General features: G+C 54.8%; 2 protein-coding genes across 5 annotated transcripts; one reads left to right on the top strand and one right to left on the bottom strand.

Annotated features, from left to right (window-relative positions):
* Positions 1-488: 488 nt before the first annotated feature.
* VWA5B1 (von Willebrand factor A domain containing 5B1) lies at positions 489-20,298 on the bottom strand. 3 transcript variants are annotated; one of them, XM_048967839.1, is made up of 22 exons: positions 19,646-20,298; positions 18,334-18,556; positions 17,509-17,670; positions 17,015-17,237; positions 16,792-16,934; positions 16,559-16,690; positions 16,282-16,406; positions 14,714-14,884; positions 12,122-12,232; positions 11,854-12,056; positions 10,414-10,528; positions 9,159-9,344; positions 8,885-9,059; positions 8,037-8,218; positions 6,286-6,490; positions 5,703-6,020; positions 5,312-5,449; positions 4,939-5,064; positions 4,236-4,310; positions 3,659-3,728; positions 3,371-3,494; positions 489-3,229 (listed from the first exon to the last, which is right to left on the bottom strand). In XM_048967839.1, exons 2-22 carry the CDS (start codon positions 18,470-18,472, stop codon positions 2,588-2,590), a joined length of 3,765 nt encoding a protein of 1,254 aa, XP_048823796.1. In that variant the 5' UTR covers positions 18,473-18,556; positions 19,646-20,298; the 3' UTR covers positions 489-2,587. The 3 variants fall into 3 exon arrangements, with proteins under 3 accessions (XP_048823796.1, XP_048823797.1, XP_048823798.1); XM_048967840.1 differs by having other exon boundaries at positions 4,939-5,046; XM_048967841.1 differs by lacking the exon at positions 4,939-5,064.
* Positions 20,299-20,599: 301 nt separating this feature from the next.
* LOC125703379 (ATP-dependent RNA helicase DDX19B) lies at positions 20,600-27,728 on the top strand. 2 transcript variants are annotated; one of them, XM_048967763.1, is made up of 12 exons: positions 20,600-20,729; positions 20,833-20,881; positions 20,970-21,023; positions 21,525-21,660; positions 22,552-22,644; positions 22,866-22,968; positions 23,233-23,347; positions 23,599-23,776; positions 24,155-24,392; positions 24,939-25,101; positions 25,549-25,740; positions 25,929-27,728. In XM_048967763.1, the coding sequence occupies exons 1-12, from the start codon at positions 20,673-20,675 to the stop codon at positions 25,988-25,990; spliced, it is 1,440 nt and encodes a 479-aa protein (XP_048823720.1). In that variant the 5' UTR covers positions 20,600-20,672; the 3' UTR covers positions 25,991-27,728. The 2 variants fall into 2 exon arrangements, with proteins under 2 accessions (XP_048823720.1, XP_048823719.1); XM_048967762.1 differs by having other exon boundaries at positions 22,863-22,968.
* The last annotated feature ends 60 nt before the right edge of the window (positions 27,729-27,788 follow it).

The following is a 27,788-nucleotide window of genomic DNA, read 5'->3' as shown; positions in this document are numbered from 1 at the left end:
GGAGCCACGTGTGGGTCGGTCACCCCGCGTTGTTCTCAGTTGCTGGGATTTGGAGGTGCAGCCAAGGAAAAGCGACCGATTGTGTAACGTTTGGCTCCAAAAGCTCCTTACACAGTCGCATCTTTCTATTGGATTTCCCTTGCCCCGCGCCGCTGATTGCTGCCGTATTTATGTATAAATAGAAGCTGTCTTCCCATAATCTGCTCGTTTCTCCTCATTAAGTCGGGGCTGAGCTCTGGCTCTGGTTTTGGGGATGCTGGGACCCGGTGGTGCTCAATGGACCCAAATCCATCCATTTTCCCCCCAGACTGGGGTCAGTTTTAAGCTGTTCTCTTTGGGTTTCCAAGCGACCAACGCAATGCAGCCCATTCAGGGCACCAAGTGCCCTTCTACCCCTCACAACCAGATGGATGCTGAGGAGAGAGGGGAAGAAATCCCCCAATGCTCCCCCCACCCCATTCCCCAAATTCCCATTCCCAAAACCCACGTGTTTGCTGCCAGGCATCCCTCCTCATCCTCACCCCTTGGGGCACAATTCCTTCCCGTCCCCTTCCTCCATCCTCACGCTGCTTCTCCCTCATTTAGGGAACGTCTCGATTTGCTAATTATTTTTAATCATTATTACTCATCTCTCCCTTCCTCCCCCCCAACACTCGGTCCCGGCTCCGTCAATCACGCTAATAGCTGTTTACAACCTATCATCAACTCTTGCATAACATCCACATGACTGTGCTCGGATGCCTCCGACACCCAGAGCTGCCCTGGGCTCTATTTTGGGAGAGCTGAGCCCACGGCACCGAGCGGCCGCGTCCCTCCTGAGAAGCATCCCTCGATGGGGACGGTGTTGGTGGCTTTCATAACCCGCCTGCGCTCCGCCGACGCGCCCCATCTATGGAGAACACGAGGTTTGAGGTCTGGCCTTGGCTAGGACTGCAGTTTGGCACCAGGGACGCCCCACTCGGGTTGGTTCTCTCCCCAAAATCCCAACATCCAGCCCACCTGCCCTGTGGAACTGGGGAAGCCGCTCTCTCCCCACGCAAATATTTATTTTGCGCGGCACGGAGGGGCTCATTTATTAAGCTCCAGCTGATGACTGTATTCAGACTCATTTCTACTAATGAGGCACTCACGGTCACTCCAGCAACAGCATCCCAGCAGCCACACTGCATCCAGCCCTCAGCCAAACCAGGAGAGAGCCATGGGGACCTGTCCCCTCTCCAGGCAGACCCCATGGCCCTCATAGCAGCCCAATTAGGCAGCTGGAGGTGGCTAATGAGCCCAGAAAACAGTGGGCAGGCACGGCCTGGTGCTTGGCTGCATGTGGTAGGGTGTGAGGATGTGAATAAATGACTGTTTGTCATCCATGTGGCTCAGCCAAGGGAGCAGCCGTGGGGCAGGGAGGGGAGTGGGGAAAGGAATGGGATGTGGTGGGGAAACACCTGCAAGAAGGCACTCAGAATCACAGAATTGTAGGGGTTGGAAGGGACCTCCAGAGATCATCGAGTCCAACCCCCCAAACTCATATAACCCCCCACTCATATAACTGCTCATCAAACCCCGCAGCCATCAGTTCTCCACACACCACAGAAGCTCCAGGTGCATCTCCTTCCCCTCTGAGCCAAAATGAGGAAATTAAAAGGTTTTAGGATTTTTTTTTTTTTCTCTCCTGTTTTGCACAATCTGCACCACACTGCAGACAGTGGGGGTGACCCCAAAACAAGGCAGGCTTGGTTTACCCAGACAACACGGCAGTGCCAATGATCCCATCACACAGACCCCAAAGGGTGACACTGATGCTCACAGATCCCTGACTGCACACACACACACACACAGAGCACAGAGCACAGAAACCTGAAGCACACACTGCAGGAGGAAAAGGCAACGTGACGTGCCCACATCCTTGGAGCTTTCCAGGTGGGATCTTTGGGGCAAAGTAGGATGCTGGGAAAATGTTCCTTTGCAGCCTGTCCTCTGCTCCCCACAGCTCTACAAGGAGTGACACGGACAATACATTGGTCGACAGCACAACATCAGAGCACTGCACACAAGGGATGCAGCATTTTGGCAGGGAGCACAACCCCCCGAGTTGTTTTGGCACAGGGTGCCTCTATTTGGTGCCTTGGGGGCTGCTCTCCCTGCCCACCCACTCTGGCAGCCTTGGGGCTACAGAGCTCAGCACCATCCAGATTTATGGTCCCCATCTGCAACTGATGCAGCTGATGGGGCTCAAGGCAAGGCAGCATCCTCCCAGCTCCGTGGTCCATCACACAGGTTTCCCTTATGAAATGCTGAGGGATGCCCACTTCTGCTACGAGACAGCTGAGATAGGAGAAGCTGAGGATGCATGGATTTCTGGAGGGGACACAGAGTCCTGGCAGCAATGAAGGGGCAAGAGCTGACTGGGAACCAGAAGCACACAGCTAGCATCCTACTGCAGGGACTGTCCTGGGGCAAAGCACCAACCCCTGAGCACAGCATTCTGCCCAGGCTGCTTCTGTTTGCTGACCAGCTGGAGGCTGCCTGGTCAGCCCACACAGGTCCCTGTGGTGGCATCCTCAGGGATGGGTCCCTATCCTGCTGCCCCATCTCACACACTGCCAGGGTTGTAGCACAGCAGGTTGAACTCCAGGTTCTCATCCCAGTGCCTGAGCAAGACAAAGAGCTGCTGGGCTGCAGATTTCACAGCAGCCAGGCTGCAGCCCTGTGGGAAGTCCTGCTCACCCAGCCACAAGCTGGCCTTGGCAGCCACCAGCTCCCACTCAGTGAAGTGGGATGCTGAGCTGTGCTCCAACCAGGCCAGTGCTACAGCCGTGGCCCACAGCATCCCCTCGGGCTCTGTCTGCTTCTGCAGCTCGATATCCAGCAGCAGCCTTTGGACATCAGTGCTGTCTGCCTCGGAGATGCTGGCATCCCACTGCTTGGCTGGGGAGTGGCGGACGGTGATGGCAGGGGGGGAGAGCTCGCTCTCAGCTTTCAGAGCTTTGGAGATGCTTTCCATGGCACCTCCTGCATCCCATGCAGAGCTGCTGTTGGGGGTCAGGAGCCGCTGGCTGTGCACAGGGCTTCCACACTGCTCTGGCTTCTTGGTGATGGAGGAGCTGGAGGGGCTGAGCGCCAAGCGGTGGCAAGAGAAGGGTGAAGTCCAGCAGAGCTTCTCCATGGGGATGCTGACTGCCTTGCAGAAGGCACTGTTCATGAGGAAGGCACCGCAGGCCAGCTGCAGGGACACCTGCAAGGAGAAGCAAGAAGCTCTGAGATACCAACCACATGCACGTCGTGCAGGGAAAGAGGAGATCCCCATCCCAAAATAGACCTCCTGACACAGTGCTGGATGGCCCAGGGGTTCCCTGCCCAGGGCTGAGCTGCTCACCAGGGGAAGGTAATCGGCGCTTTCGCTGTCACTCTCAGAGCTGGCTTCTCTTGCTCTGGCTGGAGATTTGCTCATGAAACCTTTGGCAGCCCGAGTCAGCAGCCTGGTCTTCTGGAGGGTAAGCCTGCAGGAGGATGGGATGGCAGCCATCGTCTGTGCATCCCCTCCTGATGCCCACCTCCCCATCCCATCCAATCACCCCTATTCTCAACCAACACAGTGATGGTCACTGCTCCGTGCCGGACACATGAGACAGACATGGCAGAGGAAGGCAGGGTGCACTCATACCTTGCAGCAAAGATGCTCTCGATGGATTTTGGGGAGCGTGTGGAAGAAGCAGATAGGCTCTGGAATGGCACTGGGAAGAAACACCAAGAAAATGAGACAGGAGAGTGACTGTCAGAGCAAGGGAAGCAAAACCTACAGTGCTGGGGTGTGAGCTGCTGCGTCTGCTAAAATCCTGCCTCTCTTCTTGCTTGCGTGGGATTCAGGGTAACCGAATTAAAAAATGAACGTGAGGAAATCTGCACCAAAGGCTCTGTGCCTTTCACCTCTGGAAGCAGCCAGGTCTTGTGCTTACAGGCCTAATTGTAGGCAATAGAGTTTGAAAAATAAAAAACAGAATACTCAGCAGAAAACCGGGTGAGGAGCCCAAATCACTGACTCAATTTCCCAGCAATTATGCAGCAGCAGCTCCAAGCCGTTTTCCTGCCCATTCCCATGCCCAGACCTGACTCCAGAGAGCAGGAATCACGAGGGCTGAAGCTACGTGGAGAGCAAGAACGGTGCTGGAGCCCAAAATGTGGGGCCTGGCACGTAGCTGTGAGCTGCCCCACCTTTGGGCACCCTGGAAGCCTTCCCTTACCTTCAGGGATGCGGCAGCGCTTCCAGCTGGAGGACAGTGGGGTGCTGCATGGCGACAGCCTGGGCTCTTCCATATCTGCAAGGAAGGAAGCACAGCAGCATCACTACCAACCTGAAATCTCCCTTGTGCCACCTCCAGCCCCTGAGCACGGAGGTGATTTTAGTTCTGCCGCATCCCTGACAGCAACAGATGCAGTCCCAGCCCAGCTTGTCTTCATTAGCAGAGGATTTGGTGACAGGCAAGTGCCTCACAGCCCCTTGCCTTTAATTATGCCCCGCTTCATCCCTCATGCTATCCGTGCTACGGCTGCCAATTAACTTCCAAGCATGGTTGGCAGCCACTGTATGTGGTTTGGGAGTTTCAGGGCAAATTGCAGCTTCTTCCCTGTTTAAGGAGAAGGATTCCAGCCAGACGTGTGGTTAATTGCTCTGAGCAAATGGCTGGGCTTTTTTTGGGGGGGGAGGAGAGGGGGGCAGAAGCAAGGAGGGGAGAGCACTGTACATAACAGGTCAAAAGACCAGAGAAGATATCAGTTACAAAAAAAAAAACAAACCTAAAAGGGCATATCTTCATAAAATCATAGAATGGTTGGGTTGGAAGGGATTTTGCAGCAGGCTGGTTGCCAACCACTGGACCAGTCCATCTTCATGGACCGAGGCAATGAGAACAACAGCAAGGAGACACAGCCAAAGCCAGGTCTTACCCATGCCATAAAATCCATCATCTCCATTCTGGCCGCACGGTGAGAGGGGTTGTGCAGAGGAAAGGTCACAACACCTCCTGCGCCCTGAGCTGAGGCTCCTATGGCCACCTTGCTTGGACAAAACCCCTTGGTATGAGAATTGCTGGTGTTAACCAGGTACTGGGGCAGCAACAAACCCCGAAGGCCAGTGAGCTCGGTCCCTATGCCATCCCAACCCAAGGCTGGCCACAGAGAGTGAGGTTGTTGCCACCACCAGTGACAGGAACCCAGCAACGGATGGATGGAGCAGCCTTAGGGGCACAGATCTGGTGTTGGGTTGAGCCTTGGCGAGGCTCCTGGGGTGTCCCCCACCCAAGCCCCAGCCCCACGTTACCTGTGTGGCTGTACTCAATGATGGGGGGCAGGTAGGTGCCACTGCTCAGCTCCACCGGCACGAAGGCTGTGTATTTACTGATGACATTGCAGGCCTTGCTGGTGTGGACGGCATTGAGTTGGTATCGCCTCCCTGGCCCTGCATGGGACAGACAGCAGCATTAGAGACCTCTGCATCCTCTCTGAAAGAGCAGTGATGCGCTGGCACAGCTGCCCAGGGACGTGGTGGGGTCACCGTCCCTGGAGTTGTTCCAGAACCGTGGAGATGTGGCACTGAGATGTAGGCATGGTGGGGGTGGGTTGATGGTTGGATCCCTTGATCCAATGAGGCCCCTTCCAACCTGAGATGTTCCATGGCTCTATGGTGCTACATGAGGCCGAGGCTCCGTTACCGTGCTCGATGTCGCGCTCCCTCTCGGCGAGCAGCTCCAGGTCCCTGATGACGGCCCTGGCTGCCAGCTGGTGGAAGGTCTCACTCCACACATCCTCCTCGCCCTCCTCCTGCCCGTTCTGCTCTCGGAGGAGTGCAGGGAGGTCGAAGGTGATTTCCCACTGCATGGGCTCACCGCCCCACAGCCCCTTCACCACCGCCTTGCAGGAGGTGCTTGGGGAGCGCGGGGAGCCCCGGGTGGCACCGGAATCCCAATCCTGGGGCTCCCAGTCTGAAGAGGTCTCTGTTTCAAATGTGAAGGATGGATGTTGGGCAGCCTCTGAAGAGAGAAACACATAATTAACCACAAAGCCATATTTAACCCTCCCCAGTTGGAGGCACTGAGTGGTGGCACTGAAGGATGTGGTTAGTGGGCACGGCGGTGATGGGGAGGTGGTGATCTTGGTGGACTCTGCTGACTTTGGCGATGCTATGATTCTGTCAGTAGGGATGGGTTGAACTCGATGATGTTAGTTTGTCATTTCCAACCTCAAACATTGTATGATTCTATTGGCAACGCCACCCAAATCCCTCTCCCACATTACCCAGCTCCCCAGGGCTCCGGCTGTCGGATGAGGACTGCAGGCTGGCATCGAGAAGCCCTGAACTCCATCCCACAGCCACGTCAGGTGCTGGTGGGGACGTGGGGCAGTGGCAGGAGGACACGTGGCTCTGCTGCAGCAGGGAGGGCCGGCGGGTGCCTGCACCACAGATCCAGGTGGTGGAGATGTGTGGGGTGGCAGTGAAGGGCTGGGGAATGCAAAGACATTGAGCTTTACCCCCTGGCTGGGACAGACCTGGAGGGTGTCCCCGAAGCACCAAGGTCCCAGGGGCTCTTTCCCTATTTGCACAGAAGGTGAAATATGTGTTTCAGCCCTGCAGACATTTTAATGGCTTCATTTGGGAGACAAGGGAAAGAAGAGAGATGGAAAGATCAAGCACCAGTTACTTGGTAACGGGAGGAGGAGGGTGCAGAGGATGGGGAGAAGGGAGTCATTTTATTTTATGTTTTAAACAAGGCTGTTTCTCTACTTGCAGGATACATGAATCTCCCCTGCAGCATCTCTGATGCTGCATCCAGCACAGCAGCAAGCAGCCAGCCTCCATCACTCACCACCGAGGGTGTGATGCTCTGTGAACTCACCAAACAAAACAGGGAAGCAGAAAACTGTGTGTGTGGCCCAAACAACACCAAGCACCCCAATCTCAGAGTCAGTCAGAAGTGCTCCATCCCATCCCAAGCTCCATCTCCATCCTGAGCTCTCCTCCCAGAGGGGGAAGAAGCCAAGCACTGAGCCGCCCATTGCCAGCCTTGACCTTTCCATCCCAGCACGGCGTGTGTGGAGGCGAGCAGAGGGCTCACACTCACGGCCCAGTAAATGTCAAGCCCTGGCAGCCAGCCTCGGAGAGCCGCCAGGAGCCCTCGCAGCACAAGGGACAGCAAAACCAGGCTGCAATTAATTACGAGCAGGATGCACACTGGTAATGGTTTACTGCCCTCCAGAAGGGAGTCATTTCCATCTCTGCCTTCATGCTGAGCATCCCACGCACAGGCAGGATGCTCTGCGGGCCTCAGAAGTGCAAGGAAGGTCGCAGGTATCTCCCAAACCCATCAGCTTGCTTCTCCTGTGCTTTTTGTCACCCTCCCTGCTGCTGCTACAGGGCAGAGGCTTCATTCCCATCCTCTCGCCTCCAGCCCCCCTTCACCCCAGTGTCAGCAGAAGAGAAATGAGACCCCAGCATCCCTCTGTGTTTCCATGGGAACAGAAGTGCACGGCCGCTGCACATCCTCCCAGTGCAGATTTCAGCACTGGGCATCACAGTTATGCTGAGGACAGGAGAAAACCCATCCCCACCCTTCCACAGTGCAGCTCCAAGCCCTTTCCAGGACTGGGTTCAGCCTGTGGGTCATCACATGCATCCAGACCCCAGCCTGAAGCTGTGCTATATGCTTTGGGTCCGACCTGGGGACCTTGGAAGGCACAGATGTGCCACGGTCAGATTATACACCACAGCCAAATGCTGGGGAGATGGGCAGGAGGGAGCCTGGGGATGAGACAACAGCAAAGCTAAACACAAACCACGCAGGTGTGGGAGGAGGAGAGGCATTCAGCAAACAGAAGCAGGGAGCAGGATCCCATCAGCATCCCATCTGTGTTAGCCACATGCTTGTGGCGTGCTGCAGCACACCCACCAGGGCTGGCGTGACCCAGGCTCCTTCTCTTCCACAACCCAGACACTCCCAGTGCTGTGGGCTCACCCTATGGCACAGGGAGCATCTCTAGGGGTAACCCACCTGGAAATGCACAGGCTGTAGCTCAGGGCTGAGCTGCTGCAGGTCCTGCAGCTGGGTTTTGCGGAGGGGGTTCCTCAATAGCGCGCTGCCCGGGTCGCTGGCCGTGGGCTCCTTGTAGAGGGGCTGGTGGTCAGAGATTTGGTTGGCACTGTATGCACGTCTCCTGCAGGACGCTTTCACATCTGAGTGGGGGGAGAAAGGGTCAGCATCAGTCCTCCCGAGGAGGATAAGGACGTACTCAGCCCTGCTCGGTTCAAAGCAAAGCAGCAAAAGCGCAGAAGAAAACAAGAGCCTACACTCAAACCCCAGGGGATGGCAGGAGAGCTGGTTGGGGAGGCTTCGTCTGAGCAGTTTTCAGCCAGGAAAAAAAAAAAGAAAAAGAAAAAGGAAGAAAAAAAAAAGCTGACTGCATTTACCCAAACCTTCCTGGAGAAGACAAAGGGTTTACTAATGAAATTTCATTAGTGCAGACATTTTCCTGTCAGAGCAAGAGCAAAATTTCATTTGGAAACGCATGATTTCTCATTGTTTTTGACAAGGCTGAGAGGATGGGCTGCACAGTTCCTCTCTGACTATCAGCAGAGGATATCCCACAGGTAGCAGAGGTTTCCCCTGCAGCACGGGCCGAAGCTGGAGCTGCTTTGGAAACCTCTGGGGAAGGCAGATCTCCAGGGCTGCCATCGGTTTCCTGACAGCTTCGGGTAAAACATCCGAACCAAGCAGCCTCGTCGAGATGTGTCATCCTCCCACAAAGCCCTCTGACACTTTGCAGCTGGGGAGATGGAGCTGTCAGGCGAGCAAATCGGCAGAGCAGAGATGAAAGCTGGTTAGGAAGACAGGGGCCTGACCGGCATCCGTGTCTGATTCTCCGCTGGGGTCCCTGCCTGCCACCAGCTGATCCGGGGTGCTGCATCCCTCTGGGTAGCTCCAGCTCTCAGCACCAGTCCCCTCTTCTTGGGAATGAAAGAAAACGGAGCTGCCCGACTCCTGGGAGCGCATGGTGCTGTACCGTCGTCTCTTGTCCTGAGGAGAGCAGAGATGGGTTTGGGTTTGTGCATTGATGCCAAGGGGATCTCAGCCACGCAGGGAGCACAGCAACAGTGGGAGAAGCGTGGCACTCACAGCTCTGGGCTTGGAGATGTACAGCGAGGTGTCACATATGATGCTGTAGCCCACCAGGCGGTCCCCAGGGAAGAGGCAGCTGGTGTTGAGAGGGGAAACCAACACCTCGGTGCTTTCAGGGAAGACCCACTCCACTGACACATCACTCAGCACTGGAGCCATCGCCTTCTTCAGCGACCTGATCACCTGGGGTGGGGAGCAGGAGGAGGAGGAACCACACATAAAGCTGTGGGGCTGAGCCATGAACCCCAAAGCCTGTTGGGTTTGGTTGGGGTTCAATGCCAGCACAAATAAATGGAGATGTCAACACACTGCCCAGCGCCCCGATGGGGAAGGCCAGCATCTGTGGGGACACGTGGACTGCAGAGCCATCCCTGCACACTGTGGGATGTCAGCACCAGATTCACAGCTTTGCATCTCCTGTGTTCCCTATTGTTCCCACTGCTTTGTCACCGGCTCTGGAAGATGCACCAGGCTGTTTTATAAGGCTATTAATTGATGCCTCAGACTGCTGAAGGCAAAGCACTGTATTAATAGCTCTATTTAAAAAAAAAAAAAGAAAAGAAAAGAAAAAAGAAATCACCTCCCTTCACTGTCTTTGCTTTTAATTTACATCAGAAACGGTGATGCTCTTCTGTCTTAGAGAGGATTCTGTGTGCTACAGGTCCCTGCAGAGGGACGAGGGCTGAAGCCCTTTGAGATGGAGGATGCAGAGACAGAATTTAAGGACATTTCTGAGCTGAGGACCTGATTGTCTCACGGTTTGTCACTCAGTGTGCATGCTTTCACCAGGAGACGGAGCCCACAAAGGACCATTCTTACAGCACAGCCTCAGCCTTCGCGGGGAGAGCGAAAACGAAGCTCCCTCATTTGCTTTAAAGTCAGCTTAATAAGCAAAGCAACTGCAGCACGCTCCCCTCCCTCCAACCTCGGGTACTGCTCGCCTGAGCAGCGCCAGGGCTGAGCCTGACTTCAAAACTAATTGGCTGCTTTGATGCCGGCTCTCTGCCCTTCCTCTGCTCTGCGGCAGCAGCTGCTTTGAAGCCGGAGCGGCTGCACGGCGGCTATCGCCTCTCCCATCCCCGCGTGGGATAAACACCTCCCACTGCCTCCGCCAGCGGAGAGGAGGATGCTCCCATCCCCTCCTGCTCGTCCACCTGCTGCCGAGTGGGAGCTGCAAAAGCAGCAGCAGCAGGAGGAGGGGGAACGGGAGTGCAACGTGATGGTTTGGAGAGGTGATGGCACGCGGCCGTACCTTGGGCTGCAGCCTCTCGCCCTCCGCCAGGAACTCAGCGATGCCCCTGGACACAGCAGCTGCTCCCTGCACCAACCTCCTGCAGGCGTGGGGCCCAATGCCGAAGCTGTAGCATCTGCAAAGGGAAGAGAAAAGAGCTCCGTGTTTGCGTGGCTGGAGTGGGGCTGGGAGCTGCCCGCCCAGGGCCGGGTTGGATGGGGCTTTGGGCAGCCTGGGCTGCTATTAAATGGGGAGGTTGGTGGCCCTGCACGTGGCAGGGGGTTGGAGATTCATGATCCTCGAGGTCCCTTCCAACCTGGGCCATTCTGTGATCCTGTGATTCTGCAGAAGGCATCGCTGCCCATAACATGGGGTTGGGATTGAATGGGTTTTCAGACCCCTTCCAACCCAAACCACTCTCTGATTCTCAGGTTCCATGAAGGAACAACACTCGGGGCTTGCCAGCAGGATCCCCAACTGCTTGGCTGCCAGGTCAGCTCCTCTCCCCACTGAGTGCCTGCGGTCAATAGCATTAAAGAGCTAGTAATTATCTCTGCTCACAATTAAAACAAACATTTTCTCAAGGCAAGAAGAACCAGCTGGGTGAGACTGCTGCCATCACACAACTCAGCAAGCCAAGGGCTGCAAACCAGGGGCAGGCAGAGGGAGAAAACACCCTCAGCAGCCATCTGCATCTGCACCAGGGTGCTTTTCTCTTGGAGGTTTTAATCCCCAGGTGGCTGCAAATCTTCCAGAGATTCACACCCTCTTCTGATCTCCTTTCGAGCTAAGGGCTAAAAGCCCAGATTCCAGCACCAAGAGAGGGGGACAAGTAGTGCTGTGCTGCTGAGAAGCACTCAGTCCTCCATGGATGAAAGAAAGGAAAGAGCAGCTTCCCTGATCAGCCCTGGACTGGAGAGGAGTAAGGCTTTTTAGTGCTTGATTCATTGGTTGGCAAGCCTAATGGGTTTGGAACTAAATGATCTTTAGGTTCCCTTCCAGCCCAAGCCATTCTATGTTTTTCTCCCATTTTCCTGATGTTTCATCTCTCTTAAAGAGATGGAAAAGAAACCAGACCATGATTGTTGGGGAACAGGCTGGGAGCTCGCCGCATTCATTTCCTGCTCATCCCGTTGCTCTTTTTCAGCAAATTCAATTCCCATCCTGGAAGCAGCTGGGTCCGAGCCCAGATGTGCTTCAAAAATAAAAAAAAAAATTAAAAAAAGGAAAAAAGGGAAGGAAAAAAAGCAAACAAAACAGCAAGGAAGATTGCTGGTGTGTCAATCTCTCCTAGCAGGAAGCACCAGCAGAGAGCCTGTGAAGCTGTCAGCCCAATTCTCCTGTGCTTGATTGTTAGAAAAGCATCTGAACTTCTGGGATCTGTTCCAAACCCTTTGAGGTTCTGATTTCCTGACATGGGCTCGGCTGTGAGCTGCAGCCCCCCAGCCCTGTGCCCCATACCTGGTGGAGCAGGCGTGGTTCCTCAGCAGCTCCAGCACCGTCCCTGTGTTGCCCACAGCCTTGTGAGCCAGCAGGAAGAGCAGGCGGGGGTGGCCCCTGCGGATGGGCTGCCGGAAAATCCACTTGAGAGGAGACAAGATGTTGGGGCTCCCGGTGTCTGCATGCATCCTCCTGATGCTCTCACAGGCCACGGCCAGGCTTTCCTGTGGGAGGAGTGTGGGATCGCCCATCTGACCCCCAGCTCCCATCCCGTCCACCCAGCACTCACCTCGCAGTACGTCCTGCTGGCTGGGAATAGGATCTTGAAGGTGGAGCTGAAGGTGATGATGTTGAAGAGGCACGCTGGCATCAGGCTCTTGAGGGCCACCAACAGAGCATCCTGATGGAAAGAAGCAGTGGGTCAGCACACCGTGCCTCTCCTGTCCGCTTTGGCTTCATAGAACAGCTGGGTTGGATGGGATCTTAAAGCCCACCCAGTTCCAACCCAATGCCATGGGCCGTTTGCCACCCATGAGATCAGGTTGCCCAAACCTCACCCAATCCAGCCCTGAGCATCCCCAGGGATGGGGCACCCACAGCTCCTCCCATGGCAGTGCTCAGGGAAGATGTGGCACTGAGGGATGCGGTCAGCGGGCACGGTGGGATGGGTTGGGGTTGGACTTGAAGATCTTGGAGGTCTTCTCCAACCTTAATGATTCTAAATCGGTTTCTTTCACATGATTTCCTATGCTGAGAAATCTCTGCATATCGCTGCTCTCTTGCAAGTTCCCTGATGTTTTTTTGGGTCCTGATGCAGCGAGGACGGCGGGGTGCTTCCAAAGAACAAAATCCCTGTTTGCTCCAAGATGGTGAATTCTGTGCTCACCCCGCTGCACTGCAGCATGGAGTTGGGGGTGAGAAGCAGAGTGTGAAGCGGAGCCGTGCGACACATAATGCACTGCAGTGCCCGAACTGGCAGAAATAAACAAACAGCTTCGAGTCGCACAAAAGGAGAAGCCTCCCCCAGCCCCAACTCCCTTATAGCTGGCACAATTAAAATAGCAAGGAGAGGCTGCTTCCAGAACTTGTCATTACCAGCAGTGGTTATCTAACTCGCCTGCTCCTGAGCTCTTACATAAGAGGACAGAGCTTGGAGCTGCTGGGACGGCCACCGTGGTCAACTCCACCAGCAAGCAGTGCTGCAGGAGGGGAAGCAGAGAGCTGGCAGAGCTGTGTGTGCTCTGATAAAGGCAGACTTCTGCCTAGGGCAGCAGAAAGCCCACAGCCAGCCCTGGGAGAGGAGCTGCCAAGGTCACACAGGTCGCCTCCTGGCTTCATCCCAGGGCAGGGCATGGGCAGATTGCTGCGTGGTCCACGAGTGGGGCTGCCCTTTAGCAGCTTCACAGTGAGCTGTTATCTCAGCCCTACAGGGATGTATTTATATCGCTGCTCCCAGCAGGCTCTGGGGGTTCTGGCTCCTGCAGATCTGACATCGCGCCTTGGAACTCGTTACAAAGATTAAATAAATTATTTAAAAAAAAAAAAAAAAGGCATAAAAAACCACCCAGATTTCCAAATATTTCTGTTAAAGCGCTTCCCGAAGTGAGCTCCCAAAGCCTGCCTTCTGTTTCATCAAGCAGAAGGATTTATTGCTTCTTGCAGTAAATATTGATCCTGATCCCATTGCACTCTCTATCAATACGGCAGCTCAATAAGAAGAGATGTTTGCCTCCAGAGAAGTCAATTCCCAGTTATTTTGCCAGCTCGAGCAGTGCTGACGCAAGCACTGTCCCTTCTCCCTGCTGAAAGGGATCAGATGCAGAAAGCCTTGAACTTCCCACCAACGGGGTCAGATTAGAGACCTCCTGCCCAAACCCAGCCCAAGTCAAAGAACCCAGAGTGGATGCTTTGCAGCAAAGGAAAAGGGGGGGTGGGGGGACCTGTGGCCTTCTTGGGGCTCGGTGCCATCCCTCAGGGTGACAGCACGCTCCTCATCGCTGGAGGTGGATGTCCTCAGTCAGTTCCCATGGAAACAGGAGGAGGTTGGGAAGGAGATGGGCTCGAATGCTCCCTGCCTGCAGGCAGAGCTGCTGTCGGAGCAGGGATGCGGTGGCTCCGGGTGTCTGCACCCAAACCTGGTGGTAGTTGGGTTAGGGAAGGGTGTGAGCACATCATGGAGCCTCTGCGTGCTCAGCCCAGCACCCAAATGCAATCAAAGCCCTGAGGGACTCTACAATTCCCTCTCACTCTCTGCAAGGAATACACTTAGGGCAGAGTGGATCCTGCTCAGGAAGATGTGATGTCCATTAAGGTCTGGGGCTCAGTTGGCCCCTAAAACCAAGAGAAACTCCATGCAGAGCTTCTGCCAGAGACTGCAGCTTCTCACCAACACCGGCCAGCTGGCAGCCAGCAGACACCAGCCTGCCTCCAACGAGTCAGGCAGTGCTAACGATAATTAAAGTTCCCGCAGTGCTTTCCCCTTCACCAGGTCCCCAATGGGCTCAGAAACCTCTCCAGGATCTGTGGGCATAGGATCTATAGGCAGCAGCAGCACGAAGCAGAGCCAGGTCCCAGGAGGGATAAATGAGGGTTTGTCCTACAGCCTGGACAAACCCAAAGTGGTGACAGCAAGGGGACCTGGCAGCTCCATGGGAACCCCAAAATATCCCAACCTTCCCATCACCCCGAGCTCCCAGCATGCTGCTCATAACCCCACACCAGACCACAGGTCCTCGCTTGTGTTTGAAAAAGGGATCCTGGAGGTGTCTGCAAGGGCACAGCCAGCGTTTAGCCCTACAATTTGTCTCTGGATGCCTCAGGGCACCGGGCCCAGAGAGCTGGAGGTTCATAGAACCACAGAGAGCAGTCCAGCAGCACAAACCTTGGCACGGCGGATGCTCGTGCTGCTCCCACTGCAGTCCACCAGGAAGATGAATTCTCCAGCAGCTTTCTGCAGGTCAGCTGGGGCCGTGCTGAGCTCGGGGCAGAAGTTCAGCATGAGGACAGGGTGGTGGGGGATGTCCTTGTGCAGGCGCTTCCGGATGATTTCCGTCTGCAGAGAAGAAGGAGAGGGTGTAAGAACTCAGGAGAGTGATTTTTCTGCCTCCTTTTTTCATTAATTGGCTGCTGGGTTTTCCCAGGCTCCCCAGGCTGCTTGCTGGGACTCGGGATCCATTCTGCGGCACTTGGGGGGGGTGTGGTTTATGGGCATGGGTTGGCAGCTGGCCTGGTGATCATAGAATGGCCTGGGTTGAAAAGGAGCATAATGCTCATCCAATTCCAACCCCCTGCTGTGTGCAGGTCACCAACCAGCAGCCCAGGCTGCCCAGAGCCACATCCAGCCTGGCCTTGAATGCCTGCAGGGATGGGGCATCCACAGCCTCCTTGGGCAGCCTGTTCCAGTGCCTCACCACCCTCTGTATGAAAAACTTCCTCCTAATATCTAACCTAGTTAGATTAGTGGTCTTTTCCAACCTTAATGATGCTGTGATTCTGAGCAGCAGAAATCTGCCCCAGTTGTTGAGGGCTTTATCCAAGGTGAGCACCTCACCAAGGCTTTTTGCTCTGTTTTTCATCCTCTGTGCAGTTTCTGCCCAGTCCTCCTGGGGCACAGAGGTGGCTTTCCCACAGGGAAACGATTCTGGAATGATCCTCCTCATGATAACCTGACATGCTAAAGACAGAAATAATTAGGGAGCCATGTGAGCCGTGGCGTGGGAGGTTCATTTCGTTCCACCTGCCTCACGCTGAACGCAATTAGAGGAAGCGCCTGCCGTGCGAGCAGCCCGTCCTCATCACCGTGCTGCAAGGGGAAGGGAAAAGAGAAGGGGCTGCAGCGAAACCAGGAGCACCAGCAGCATGGGGAGAAACCATGGAGCATCACCAGGTGTGTCCAGACAGCCCCTGCTTCAGGGCTGCAAGCACTTCAGGGACCTCCCAGCAGTCCCCTCCTCTCGGCCTGCTGCATGGCAGGCAGGGAGCGCTGAGCCGTCACTCAGCCGGGGCTGCTGAGCCATAAATCCCAGAGCTGAGGTTTTTCTATTTGCTCGTCAGCAGAACAAAGAGAAGTTTCTACTACCTTGTCTTCGGCTGAGCTCGTTATTCCAAGCCAAATCGCTTCCATCTCTCTGACAGCTTATCCAGAAACGGTAAACATTTACGGAGCAATTAAAAGAATACTTTATTCAATGTCACTGCAATAATTATAATACTGTTAATGCTATAATAATGTACCTACCTAATTACGCTATGCTAGAACAGCACTAATTATACACACAATACCCATCTCGCAGCTTCTTCCACACCCGGTTCATCAGAAGCAGTGCAGAATTTTCCCCTCCTCCTCCACATAAACCCCTCTCCAAGGGGGGATGCTGCAGTTATGGACAAGCACTGCGAGCAGCCAACCACATAATCACCCAGCTGAAGGAAAGCCTCGGTGCCTCTCACCTTTTTCTCAGCACTGGGGTCCTTCTTTGTGCCCTTAATGAAATCACTCTTCCCCTTCAAGTGCTGTTCATACTCTGCAGGCGTCATATCACCTTCTTCCATTAAGATGTGAGGCATGTGGGGCTCTGGAAATGCAGGAGAACCACCTCAGCTCAGCTCCAGGTTTGGAAGAGCTGCATGCACCCATTGTTGCGATGGCTTTTGAGGGGATCTGGGGTTATCTTGTACAAGTCTGACCCCCAGCAGTGTGTGCAAAGCAGGGGCAGAGCCCACGTACCACTCGGGTGGATGAGGATCTCCACAGGTCGGTCAAACGTGTGCCTGTTGGCCAATGTGATGACGATGCTCTTCGCTGAGCGAGCGGAGGGGTCGGCATCTGCTCGGATCTCGTGCGTGGGGCTCTCAACGCCTGCATGGAGGGACCAAGGGGTGGTTAGGGAGGGCCAGAGCACCCCACGCAGGGGAAGGAAAGGAGGAGGATGAGCGTGGGCATCACAGGCAGCCCCGTACCTGCCAGCAAGCATGGCCCCCGGATCTCCAGGTGGAAGCTGAACTCGTACTCGGAGGGGTTGGTTGCCTCACTCTGCAGCAGCTGGGCCAGACAGAAACTGCTCCCAAGCTCTGGGCTCCCCAGTGAGCAGCACTGCTTGTCCCTGCAAGTGAACCCCAATGAATGCCTGAGTGCTGTCTCCCTGCACCAGTCCCAATCAGAAGCCATCCCGTTGTTCCATACATTCTCAGCAGGTGGCTGGAAAGGGTGCTGGTGTTCTCCAGGCTGGGCTGAGGGACCCTGGGGACACACACTGCTGGCAGGAGGACCCGCACAGCCCCGCTGGGCAGCGTCTGCAGCTCAGAGGAGGTGCTGATGAAGATGGAGACGCTTTCCAGGGGAGGAATCATGCCCAGGTTGGCCACAAAAGCAATCCTCTCCAAGTCCTCATCCATCACAATCCTTCCTGCAGAGAGAGACAGCTGTATTAGGGTGTCACAACCACAACAAATGTCATTCCCTGGGCCTCCCAAAGTCACCCCCACCCCGGACCAAATGCCCACACCATCTCTCCTCTCTGGGGAGCCCAAACCACAGCCCTCTGCATTACCATTTTGGCAGATGCCATATGGACATGAGTCCCCTTGACGCCATGACACATGACAGCCACCCACACGCTACCACCTCCCCTTCCCCTTGGCTCCCTGTGTTCCTCAAAAGGCTCCAAACTCTCTCACCACCCCCGTTGGGAGCTCCTCCATCAGGGAGGCTGATGCTGTTCAAATACACGTCGTCAATCTTGGCTTTGTCCTTTATCTGCACGGTCACGGCACGCTGGCAGATCACTGCCTCAAATCCCACGACGGTGGTGCCTTCATCCAGGGGGAAGATGAAGAGCCCTGCCAGCCAGGAGGGTTTTAGCAACACCAAGCCTTCATCCAGCACCCATCAGCCTTGGGTTCTCTGGAAGAGCTCAAGGCCAAGCTGGATGAGGCCCTGGGCAGCGTGGTCTGGTGGGGGGCACTGGGCACTGGAACTGTGTGGGCTTAAAGATCCCTCCCAACCCAACCCAACCCAACCCAACCCAACCCAACCATTCTATGCTTCTGATTCAAGAAGAAGAAGAGCCAAGTGCTGCACTGGGGAGGAACAAGCACAGGATGTGCTGGGGGATGCAGCTGAAAATGCACGGCAAGGCAGGACCCAATGGACACCAAGGTAACCACAAGCCAGCACTGTGCCCTTGCTGGCAAGGCAGCTAGTTGTGTTCTTGGCTGCATCAGGCACTGCCAGCAGGTCAAGGAGCTGACCCTGCCACTCTGCTCTGTGATGGGACACAGGGACACACAGAGGTGGTGGGATTGCCATCCATGCAAATCTCCAAGAGCATCTGGACATGATTCTGGGCACCAGATCCGGGTTTCCCCGTGGGGGCTGGGTGGGATCAGAGCCATTCTATGATACCCAAACTCACACTTCTCCAGTCGTACCCTTTAGGCCCACATCACTTTGCATTTACAACCATGGGACACAACTCCCACAGCAGCACGTGCTTCACTTGCCTTTGCAGGGCTGTGCCTGCAGGTTGCAGTAGGTGAGCGATGCTGTCATGCCCAGGGCATATCCACTGACACAGGACGTCACCTCGGAGGCGGTGAGCAGCAGTGGGCAATGGGAGCTCTGGTTGATCAGCCCTGGCATCTTCACCACCACAGGGTGCTTGGGAAGGAAGAACCCACAAGAGGAGACTGGAGCACCACGCGCCCTCCTTGTGCTTTCACAGCCCTGAGGACAGAAGGAGAGGTGAGTCCTGAGCACCACATCTCTGTCTGCACACCTCAGCCACTCAAGCTGGGGCAGAATGGCTCAACTTCAGCCTTCCCTCCACCCTGCAGTGCCTCGGTCCCCAGGGAAGGATCTGCCCTCCCTCTCCACACCGTGACTCATCTCTGGCTCAGCAAAGCTCAGCTGTAAAGCTTCTGCCAAGCGCCGCAACCCTTCCCCTGGAGGTTCTGCTCTGTGCTCCCATCCCCAGCGTGTTTCCTCCCCTTCCAGCACAGGCACAGCGCTGCGGGAGACGCAGCATCATTTCCAGCCAGCTGACGCATAGGTGCTCGGGGCGAGATAACAAGGGCTGGCTGCACCGCAGAGAGGAGGCAGAGGGCATCGGGATATTAGGAAGTAATTAAGCACCAGATGGGGGAGGAAGGAGAGGGAGCCCTTTGCCTTAGGGAAGAAAGGGAGGAATGAGCAGGGGAAACGAGGAATTCATTTCTGAGAAGCCCTGGAGGTGAATTCAAGCCCCAGCGGGGGGACAGCAGCAGTGTCCCGTGCTCCCGCGGAGGTTGGCACAAGCGGCAAGCCCCATGCTTGGGCTCAAAGTCCTGCTGGCGGGGCCACAGCTCCCAGTATAACTGCCGCGGGTTGCTGCAGCCTCACAGCCGCTGGCCTGGCCCCAGCGGGGCGGATCAGAGCCGCATCAGCAGCACCGTAATCCCATCCGCGTGGGCTCGGATAGAAGTCACCACTCGTCCGGCCAAGCTCAGCCGCAGCGCACAGAGGTGACACCGCAGGGCCGCACACAGCGCCGGGATAACCCCCCAGCCCCCTCTACTTGGAGGACGGCTGTTGTGCAGAGGGTTCAAAATATTCCTCCGGCTTCGTTTGCATCAATCAACACTGACATCCAGCGGCTCGCAGCCCGCTTACAGCCTCGCAGCCGGCCGCCCTTTGCGGGGATGTGCGCGCACGGCCGGCCGGCCGCCTGTTGCACCGATGCGGTGTAGGGGCTCACGCAGCACCTCGGGGAGCCGCAGCGATGCCGTTCAGCCTGGCAAAGCCCGCACACGCAGCCGGCGTGCCGCTGCTCCTTACCTTGCCCGTGAGGAGGAGGAAGGTGGGCCGGGGTGGGGCAACTTCTCCCCTTCTCCTGCAGCTCGGGAAAGGAATCACGCAAGCAGCGCTTCACGCCGCTCTGCCTCTGGAAGGCACGGGGAGACGGAGACGAAAAGGGAGAGAGCAGGGGAGGAGGGAGCAGGGTGACCGAGGCACGGACACACGCAGGCGGACGGACGCAGGTCCGGGAGCCCGTGGCAGAGCGGAGCCGTGCGGAGGTAACCATGACGATGATGCTCCCGCACCGCCGCCTTCGCCTCCGCCTCCCGCGGCCCCTCTGCGGCCCTGGGGACACGATGCGGAGCCCGCAGGGACAAGAAGGGTCCGCGGGGTGCCGCGGCAGCGCCCTGCCCCGCTCAAAGGTCCCGATGGGGCTGCCCCACAAGCGCTGCTGTCCCAATAGGACACGTGGAGCGGGGATGGGGCGCGTGGCTCCTCCGCGTTCCGGCCGCTTCCACGGCTCCGTTCTCCCTCTCTGCGTCTCCATTTCGAGAATGGAAATTGCAAATGTCACAGCTGTGCCCCGAGCCCCAGCTCACACATGGACCTACTTATGGGGGAAGCCCTCCCTTCTGCAGCAGCTCAGCGACTGCAGCACAAAACCAACCATCCCAAAGCTGCGCGAGCCCACCTCGCTCCGTTCTCTCGAGGCAGCACTGCGTGCCTCGGGAGCGGGGCTCATCTCGCACTTTGCAGGGGGGGACCCCAACCCCGCAGCACAGCGTGGGACTGACCCCACTTAACGCACAATCACTGAACAGGGCTGACCCTACGGTAATACATCAGGACAGGACCCCACACCCGCGGGGTAGGGGCACGGCCTGACCCCAACCCGGTGCTCCCTCCTAACCACCCCCCCCCCCCATCGGGCGCGGGGCGGAACTTCGCTGCCCCGGAACTATAGTGCCGGTGTCGCCGCCCCCAACCGGAACCGGAACAACACCGCGCATGCGCCCTTCCCGCGCCCGGCGCCATTGCGGTGCTGGCGGCGCGGCCCGGCCCGGCCATGGCCACCGACTCGTGGGCCCTGGCCGTGGACGAGCAGGAAGCGGCGGCTGAGTCGGTGAGGCCTTCCCCCTCCCTACACACACACATATACTCACACACACCCTCCTCCATCCCTCTCCCTGCCCCGCAGCCGGGCTCACCGTGTGTCCTTATTGCAGCTGAGCACCCTGCAGCTGAAGGAGGAGAAGGCCAAGCCCGACGCCAATGGTGAGCGATGGGGGGAGGGCGGGCCGGGCGCTCCCTGAGGTTCTCGAGCCTAAAGCTCGCCCTCCTCCCCCCGCCCTGCTCCCCCCAGGTGCCGTGCTGAAGGCGGACGACAACGTGGAGAGGACGGAGGATGAGGAGAAAGGTGGGTGTGCGCTTGGAGTCGCCGGATCCTTAGGGATCTAATGGGAAAATCCCACGTGTGGCCGCTCAGGTTTCATTCTGCTGCCGTTCATCCTCACCCCACGCAGTATTTTGCCCCTGGAACCTTCCCAAGTGCTGTTTCCTCCTGCTTTTCTTTCCTCGTTGGGCTGTCAGTGTCAACCTTAATGATGGTATGGAAAATAGGGAAACCTTAAAAGCCACCTGCTCCCACATCAGCAGACAGTGGGGCGTTCAGCCCTGCTTCCCAGTTAGATGCTGAGCTGTAGGAACTGAAATGAGTTCAGCCCTGAGGTCTCCATTCAACCTTAAAGCTCTGCCAGCTTCACTTTGTGAGGCTTAACGTGTGAACCCGTGGGATGTCCTGGCATTCAGGAAGGCTGGGCTGTCTGCGGGGGGGAATTTGGGTCTTTCCTTCCTTGGGTAGCACAGCATCAAACCAGAAGCAACACCTGCGATGGCTTTTCCACCTCCCTTTTGGTAGAGGACCGAGCTGCCCAGTCCCTGCTGAACAAACTGATCCGCAGCAACCTGGTGGACACCAGCAACCAGGTGGAGGTGCTGCAGAGGGACCCCAACTCACCGCTCTACTCCGTCAAGTCCTTCGAGGAGCTGCACCTGTAAGTGCCAACGTGAGCTGTGTGTGATAGATTCATGGACTAAGAGGTGGTCGTGTGGGGTTGTTGATCATATGGGTGATCTCAGCTTTGTTGCAAGGGAAAACGGACCTGCTGTAACTTCACACGGGTTCTGCTTCCTTAACCTTAGTGGCTGGGTGTATCCCAAAAGGCAGAGCTCCTATAGCACCCGTCTGAGTAACTCCTGTCTTTCAGAAGGCAAACAGTCTGGGGGAGTTAGGAATGAGGCAGCTGGGCTGAGTGAGCCCTGTGTTGTGACTTGGTGCAGCCTTAGCAACTGTGTGAGAGCTGGGCTTGGTGCGTCCTTGAGCAGTGCAAGGTTACCTCTCAAAGGGCTTTTGTTCCAGCCTTCCTCTGAAAGTGATACCGTCTTTTCAAGCAGTGTGTTGTGCTGAGCAGTGGGAAGTGGTGGGCAGAACAAGTGCAACCTGTTTTGAGTAGAGCACTGCTTACTGCTAGGAGCTCCCTGCTATGTGACCTGAGTTTCAGGTTGGATTAGAGGACAAGATTAGTGGCCTCTATTCCAGGATGGCCAGGATTGTCTGGAAAGCTGCTTTAGAACATGCAAGAAGCACAGCAGCAGCAGCCTCTGGAGCTGTGATACGAGGTTTTCCATGTTGAAAGGCAGGCGTGCAGGATGGCTTAGTAAATTGAAGGTTGGATTTTTTTTGGTAAAGCTTCTGTTCCAAAGAGCACTGCACTGCTGCTTGCAGCTTCCTGCCACTAATGGTGGTCATGCAGCAGTGCAACCCCAGCAGGGATGCAGGTGTCGAGGTCTGGCTGCAAGGGTTTTCTTGCCCTTTGGGATGGTGCAGCTCCTTGCCTCTGAGATATTCCAAGGCAAAGCTTAAGAGAGAATGCCTCTGTTTCCAGGAAACCACAGCTCCTGCAAGGAGTCTATGCCATGGGCTTCAACAGACCATCAAAGATACAGGAGAACGCCCTGCCCATGATGCTTGCTGAACCGTACGTACGCGCACCTTTCTGCGTCCTCACCGTGTAGGAAGGGTCTGAAAGATCCTTTCAGAGAGGGGAGGACGGCGCTGGGGCTGTGGGGAAAGGACGGAGCAGCAGCACGTCTCAGAGCTGTGGGAAGGCTCAGCCTGCACTGCTCTCCCCCAGCGTTGTGGGGTGGCTGGTTTTCCTGAGCTCACGCTGATGTTGAACCCCGCTGTGTGTCGCAGCAGCCCGCAGAACCTGATTGCACAGTCTCAGTCTGGTACTGGCAAGACAGCTGCCTTCGTCCTCGCCATGCTCAGCCGTGTTGAACCTGGGAACAAGTACCCACAGGTGGGTTGTAGCTCCTGAGTACCCACAGGTGGGTTGTAGCTCCTGAGTACCTGCAGGTGGGTTGTAGCACGGCTGAGCCCTTCTGTGGGGGTTTGGGGTGGTGCAGAGATCCCCTACCGAAGGGCCTGAGCTTCTATGGAGGCTTTTTAAACCCAATTTCCTTGTGAGATAGTTGAGCAGCGTTACTGAGGCTTGAATTCTTTCCTTAAAAACATCCTGTTGGTGTTGGTTGTCTCGTGCTCATTGTTCCTCTGTCTCCTCCAGTGCCTGTGCCTTTCCCCAACATACGAGCTGGCACTTCAGACAGGAAAAGTGATCGAACAGATGGGGAAGTTTTACCCGGAGCTGAAGCTTGCATACGCTGTCCGAGGCAATAAATGTGAGTAAGCTGGAACACCACCAACAGACTGCAAATGAAAATGATTTTCCTTGGGTTGAATAGAGCACTGGAACGTAATGGTTTTTAAACATCTGTACAGAATATGAATTTGATGTAACGAGAATTAACTCAGTGGGTGTCTTGGGGCAACGATGAATGCCTGTGGTTTATTCCTTAGCTCAATCTGAGCTCAGTATGAGTTATATTGTGGCTGATCTCAAAGCTTGACGGGTGGCTTTCTGTCTGGACAGTGGAGAGAGGTCAGAAGATCTCAGAACAGATTGTAATTGGCACACCTGGCACTGTGCTGGACTGGTGCTCCAAGCTGAAGTTCATAGATCCCAAGAAAATCAAAGTGTTCGTCTTGGACGAGGCTGACGTGATGATAGCAACCCAGGGCCACCAGGATCAGAGCATCCGCATTCAGAGGTAAGCCTTACAGCTGTTGTGTAACATAGGGGCAGCAGGGCTACATTCTTGGCCTGGTGACTGCCACCACAAAGCAACGAGATTCAAACAGCACCTTTAGCTCTAGTCCTGGCAGTAGAGGCAGAACGCTGTGGAAAGATGAGCAGTCGTAATTTTCTTCTGGAATAAGCCCCAGAGAGTGGCTTTATTCCCTTTTTTGTTAAGAATGTGAGCCTGTAAGATGTGGGAATGATCAGGTGTGGGTGAGAGAAGTGAGGCTTTGCAGCCACTGAAATAACTGGCTCTGAGGCTGTTGGTCTGCGTTGCCTGGGGCGTCCATCCAGCAGCAGGTTCATGGGTGCCGCGTGGGAACGCTGCTCACTTTGCTCTCTCTTGCAGAATGCTCCCCAGGGACTGCCAGATGCTTCTGTTCTCAGCCACTTTCGAGGATTCCGTGTGGAAATTTGCTCAAAAAGTTGTTCCTGACCCAAATATTATCAAGCTGAAGAGAGAGGAGGAGACGCTGGACACTATTAAGCAGTATTACGTTCTGTGCAATAGCAGAGATGAGAAGTTCCGTGCTCTCTGTAATATCTATGGTGCTATCACCATTGCCCAGGCCATGGTCTTCTGCCACGTGAGTCCTTTTGGGGAAAGTTACTTCCAGCAACCCCATTGGCCAGGTGTCCTTTTCAGAATGGAACCCAAGGAAGGGATGGGGAAGCCTTAGAGTTCATCTGATATGTAGTTATTCCTGGCCCTCACATTTGGTAATTGCTGTCATATGGAGCTCTGTGAGCTACACCAAGGCTTTTCCCTGGAAGCCACCGTAGATCTGAGAAAAAGCAGTGCAGATAGCTGTGCAGAGCTCTGCTGGTGAAGCTCAGACCGGGTGGAACCTGTAGGTTCAGTCTGCTGCAGCAGCCTGCTTTTCTGCTGCCTCCTGGCGTCAGCCATCGTCAGAGCTCAGGAAACCAATAGGAGACAGTTTAATTCAACACTGTGCAGAGCCTCTGTTGGATTTCCCAGCTTCTTTCTGCTCAAACGTTGCCCCTTTCCAAGCTGAGTGGCTTTGTTGTAATGACAATGGCTCTGAGACTTCAGCGTATGGGCATAACGCAAACCTCGCTTGTAAAGTGGAGTAAAACTTCCTCCCCAAGACAGGCTTTGCTTTGTGTTTCAGACCCGGAAGACGGCTGGCTGGCTGGCAGCGGAGCTCTCGAAGGAAGGCCACCAGGTGGCACTGCTCAGCGGGGAAATGATGGTGGAACAGAGAGCCGCGGTGATAGAGCGCTTCCGAGAGGGCAAGGAAAAGGTGCTGGTGACCACCAACGTGTGTGCCAGAGGTAAGGCGAGGCAGAGCTGTGCCGAGGGGCAGAGCAGTGCTTTGTTCACATTGCTGGGCGGTTTGCAGACAGCATTCCTATCCTCAGCTTCCGCTCCAGACAAACGAGGGTCCTGAGGTGACTCTGAGCAGTTCAGGCTGTTTTTCATTAGCCGTGCTGGTGGGATTCTCTGTGCTGATAGCTGGATGGCTTGTATGTCAAAGTACCCCAGAAGTATCTCATGAAGAAGGTTTATTTCCAGCTGCACGTGTGGGTTCTGTGGTTGTTGCTGCTTCTTGCGTTGCTTCAGAGTTTGAGACTGGCTGTTAAATCTTCCTTCAGTCTGGGGTGACCATGGGGCAGCTGTCTGAGTATCTGTTGGAGGCTCTGACCAAAACACACACAGGTCAGGCCACAGGAGGCTGATCCTGCTACAGAATCGTGGCATCTGCTGCTTTCTTTGATCAGGGATCGATGTGGAGCAGGTCTCTGTTGTTATCAATTTTGACCTTCCTGTGGACAAGGATGGAAATCCAGACAATGAGACCTACCTGCACCGCATCGGGCGCACGGGTCGCTTCGGCAAGCGAGGGCTGGCGATCAACATGGTGGACAGCAAGCACAGCATGAATATCCTCAACAGGATCCAGGAACACTTCAGTACGTGTCCTCAGGCTTCTTTTTTTTCCCTAAAATTAGGGATAATTCTGAGCTTCTGTGGATGGGAGCAGATCTGACTGACGGCTGTTTGTTGAGCCTGAGCGGATCAGTGCAGCTCCTCAGGAGGAAGCAGCTTTCCCTTTGCTGCCCTCTGCCGTGGCGTCTGACTCGTTTCTTGTCTTCCACAGGCAAAAAGATCAACAGATTGGATACTGATGACTTGGATGAAATTGAGAAGATAACTAACTGAAGGACAGCTGCTGGAACCGGTGCGTACCCTGCAGTGGAAGCTCTCCCACTCCAATTGGATCAGATTGGCACGCCTCCCAGCTCGTCCCGAAGAGGACTCCTAAGATACGAGTACACAAAAATTACCTCATTTTAAAAATTGCAGTTGGACTTTCAAATGTGCAACTAAAGGGGGGGGGAGGAAGAGGAAATGTTTACAGAAGCTTTTAACATTTCTTAGTCTAGCCTTAAAACGGGGGAGATCTTTTGAATGCTAAGAAGTAAACTTGCCACCAGTGGGCAATGCGTAATTACTGAAAACTTATCTGGGGGAAGAAAAAAAAAAACAGAAAAAAAGCTTTATTGCTTTTAATTGAAGCAAAGTTCAGCGTAAACACGATCAGTTAAAAGACAAAAAAAGAGACGAAACCAAGGCAGCTGGTTTTTAGGTAAAAACTCAACTTGTACAAAATAGGATGTCAACTTCTGAGCTCTTCAGACTCATTTCTGGCTTAATGATGGATTTGCCCAGCTTCTCGTTAGGTAAATTGCCCAGGGGGGTCTCCAGTAAGTCAGAGTCTCTAACACAGGTGCCGTGTTGCTTTTGCTGGGCAGTGCTTTCTTTTTACTTTGTCCTTGATCTGTTAGAGCAGCCGCTGTGCAGTGGTGACAGTGCTGAAGTCAGTGCTCAAGAAATTCACCTGAAGCATTTAACCTTGCCAAACGATTGAGGGGTGGGGAGGGAGGGGGGGGATGGTGTGAAGGGAACTGTACTAATTAGTTTTCTGAATAAATTTGCCTCTGTAAAATGCTAGCATCCATTGGAGTGGGGGTCAGCCACCTTCAGGCAGGCGGTGCTGGTTCTGAGATGCTGCTGTGTGAATCATGTATACAGAACTGCTGGATTTCACTGACCAATAATAGAAGTATTTATCTGGCTTTTAAAAAAAAGGAAAAAAAAAAAGAAATCCTAACTGTGTGTTGACCAAAAACAAAAAATCACCAACCTCCTTTTAGAAATGCCAAATTTGTACCTGTGATGGGATGCTTCAATATCAGAGGTGGAGGGGAAGCGCTCCTTGCTTCCATTGCGCGCAGTGCAGCTCAGCCGTGCCCCTGCCTCAAGGTGAGCCATGCCACAGAAGGGACGAGCAGCAACTCCTGTGGCTTTTTGGCTTGGGACCACTGCAACACACAGGGAAAGCCTGCAGGTTGCAGCCCAGCCTGGTTTGCAGGAGATGGAGGCTCCTGGGGATGCGCGTGAGCAGCCGCCGGCCGCTGTAGGAATCACTTCCCAACAGATGCACACAGTGTAAATTTAAAACTAGGAATTTATTCTGGCCGTCATATTCTGTTCAAAGACAGGAACGTGGATCCTTTTACCAAGTAAAAAAACAAAACAAAACAACAAGAGGCTCGTTTAAAATGTACCTAAAATTTTAGGAAACCGTGCACCCTTTTATCGATTTGTATAAAGGCTTTAGTGGGGGGGGAGGAAAAAACAGAAAAAAAGCAAAAAAATCTGTGAAACTCTTTTGTATTCTGGGGTGTATCTATTTTTATTCAGTTGGAAACCTATTTAAAGTGGCAGGTGAGTGAGTGCTTGCGTGCAGAGTGGAAGACTTGTTGCAATCACCTCCTTTCGTGGTACAGCTGAACGAGCTCGTGACAGCAGTGAGTTGAATTGTCATGAAAGCTGCTGCTGGGCCTGTGTGCTGTTTCTAATGTACTTTTAATTGGAATAAAGAACACATACCGACTGCTGCCTCAGCTTGTTTCTTAATGCCTTCTTGTTGTTGGAGAGCCATAGGTAAGGAGCA

Source organism: Lagopus muta, chromosome 21, assembly GCF_023343835.1.
Source record: "Lagopus muta isolate bLagMut1 chromosome 21, bLagMut1 primary, whole genome shotgun sequence".
Classification (NCBI taxonomy): domain Eukaryota; kingdom Metazoa; phylum Chordata; class Aves; order Galliformes; family Phasianidae; genus Lagopus; species Lagopus muta.
The sequence above is the reverse complement of the archived record's forward strand: the minus strand, read 5'-3'. Positions and strand labels throughout refer to the sequence as shown.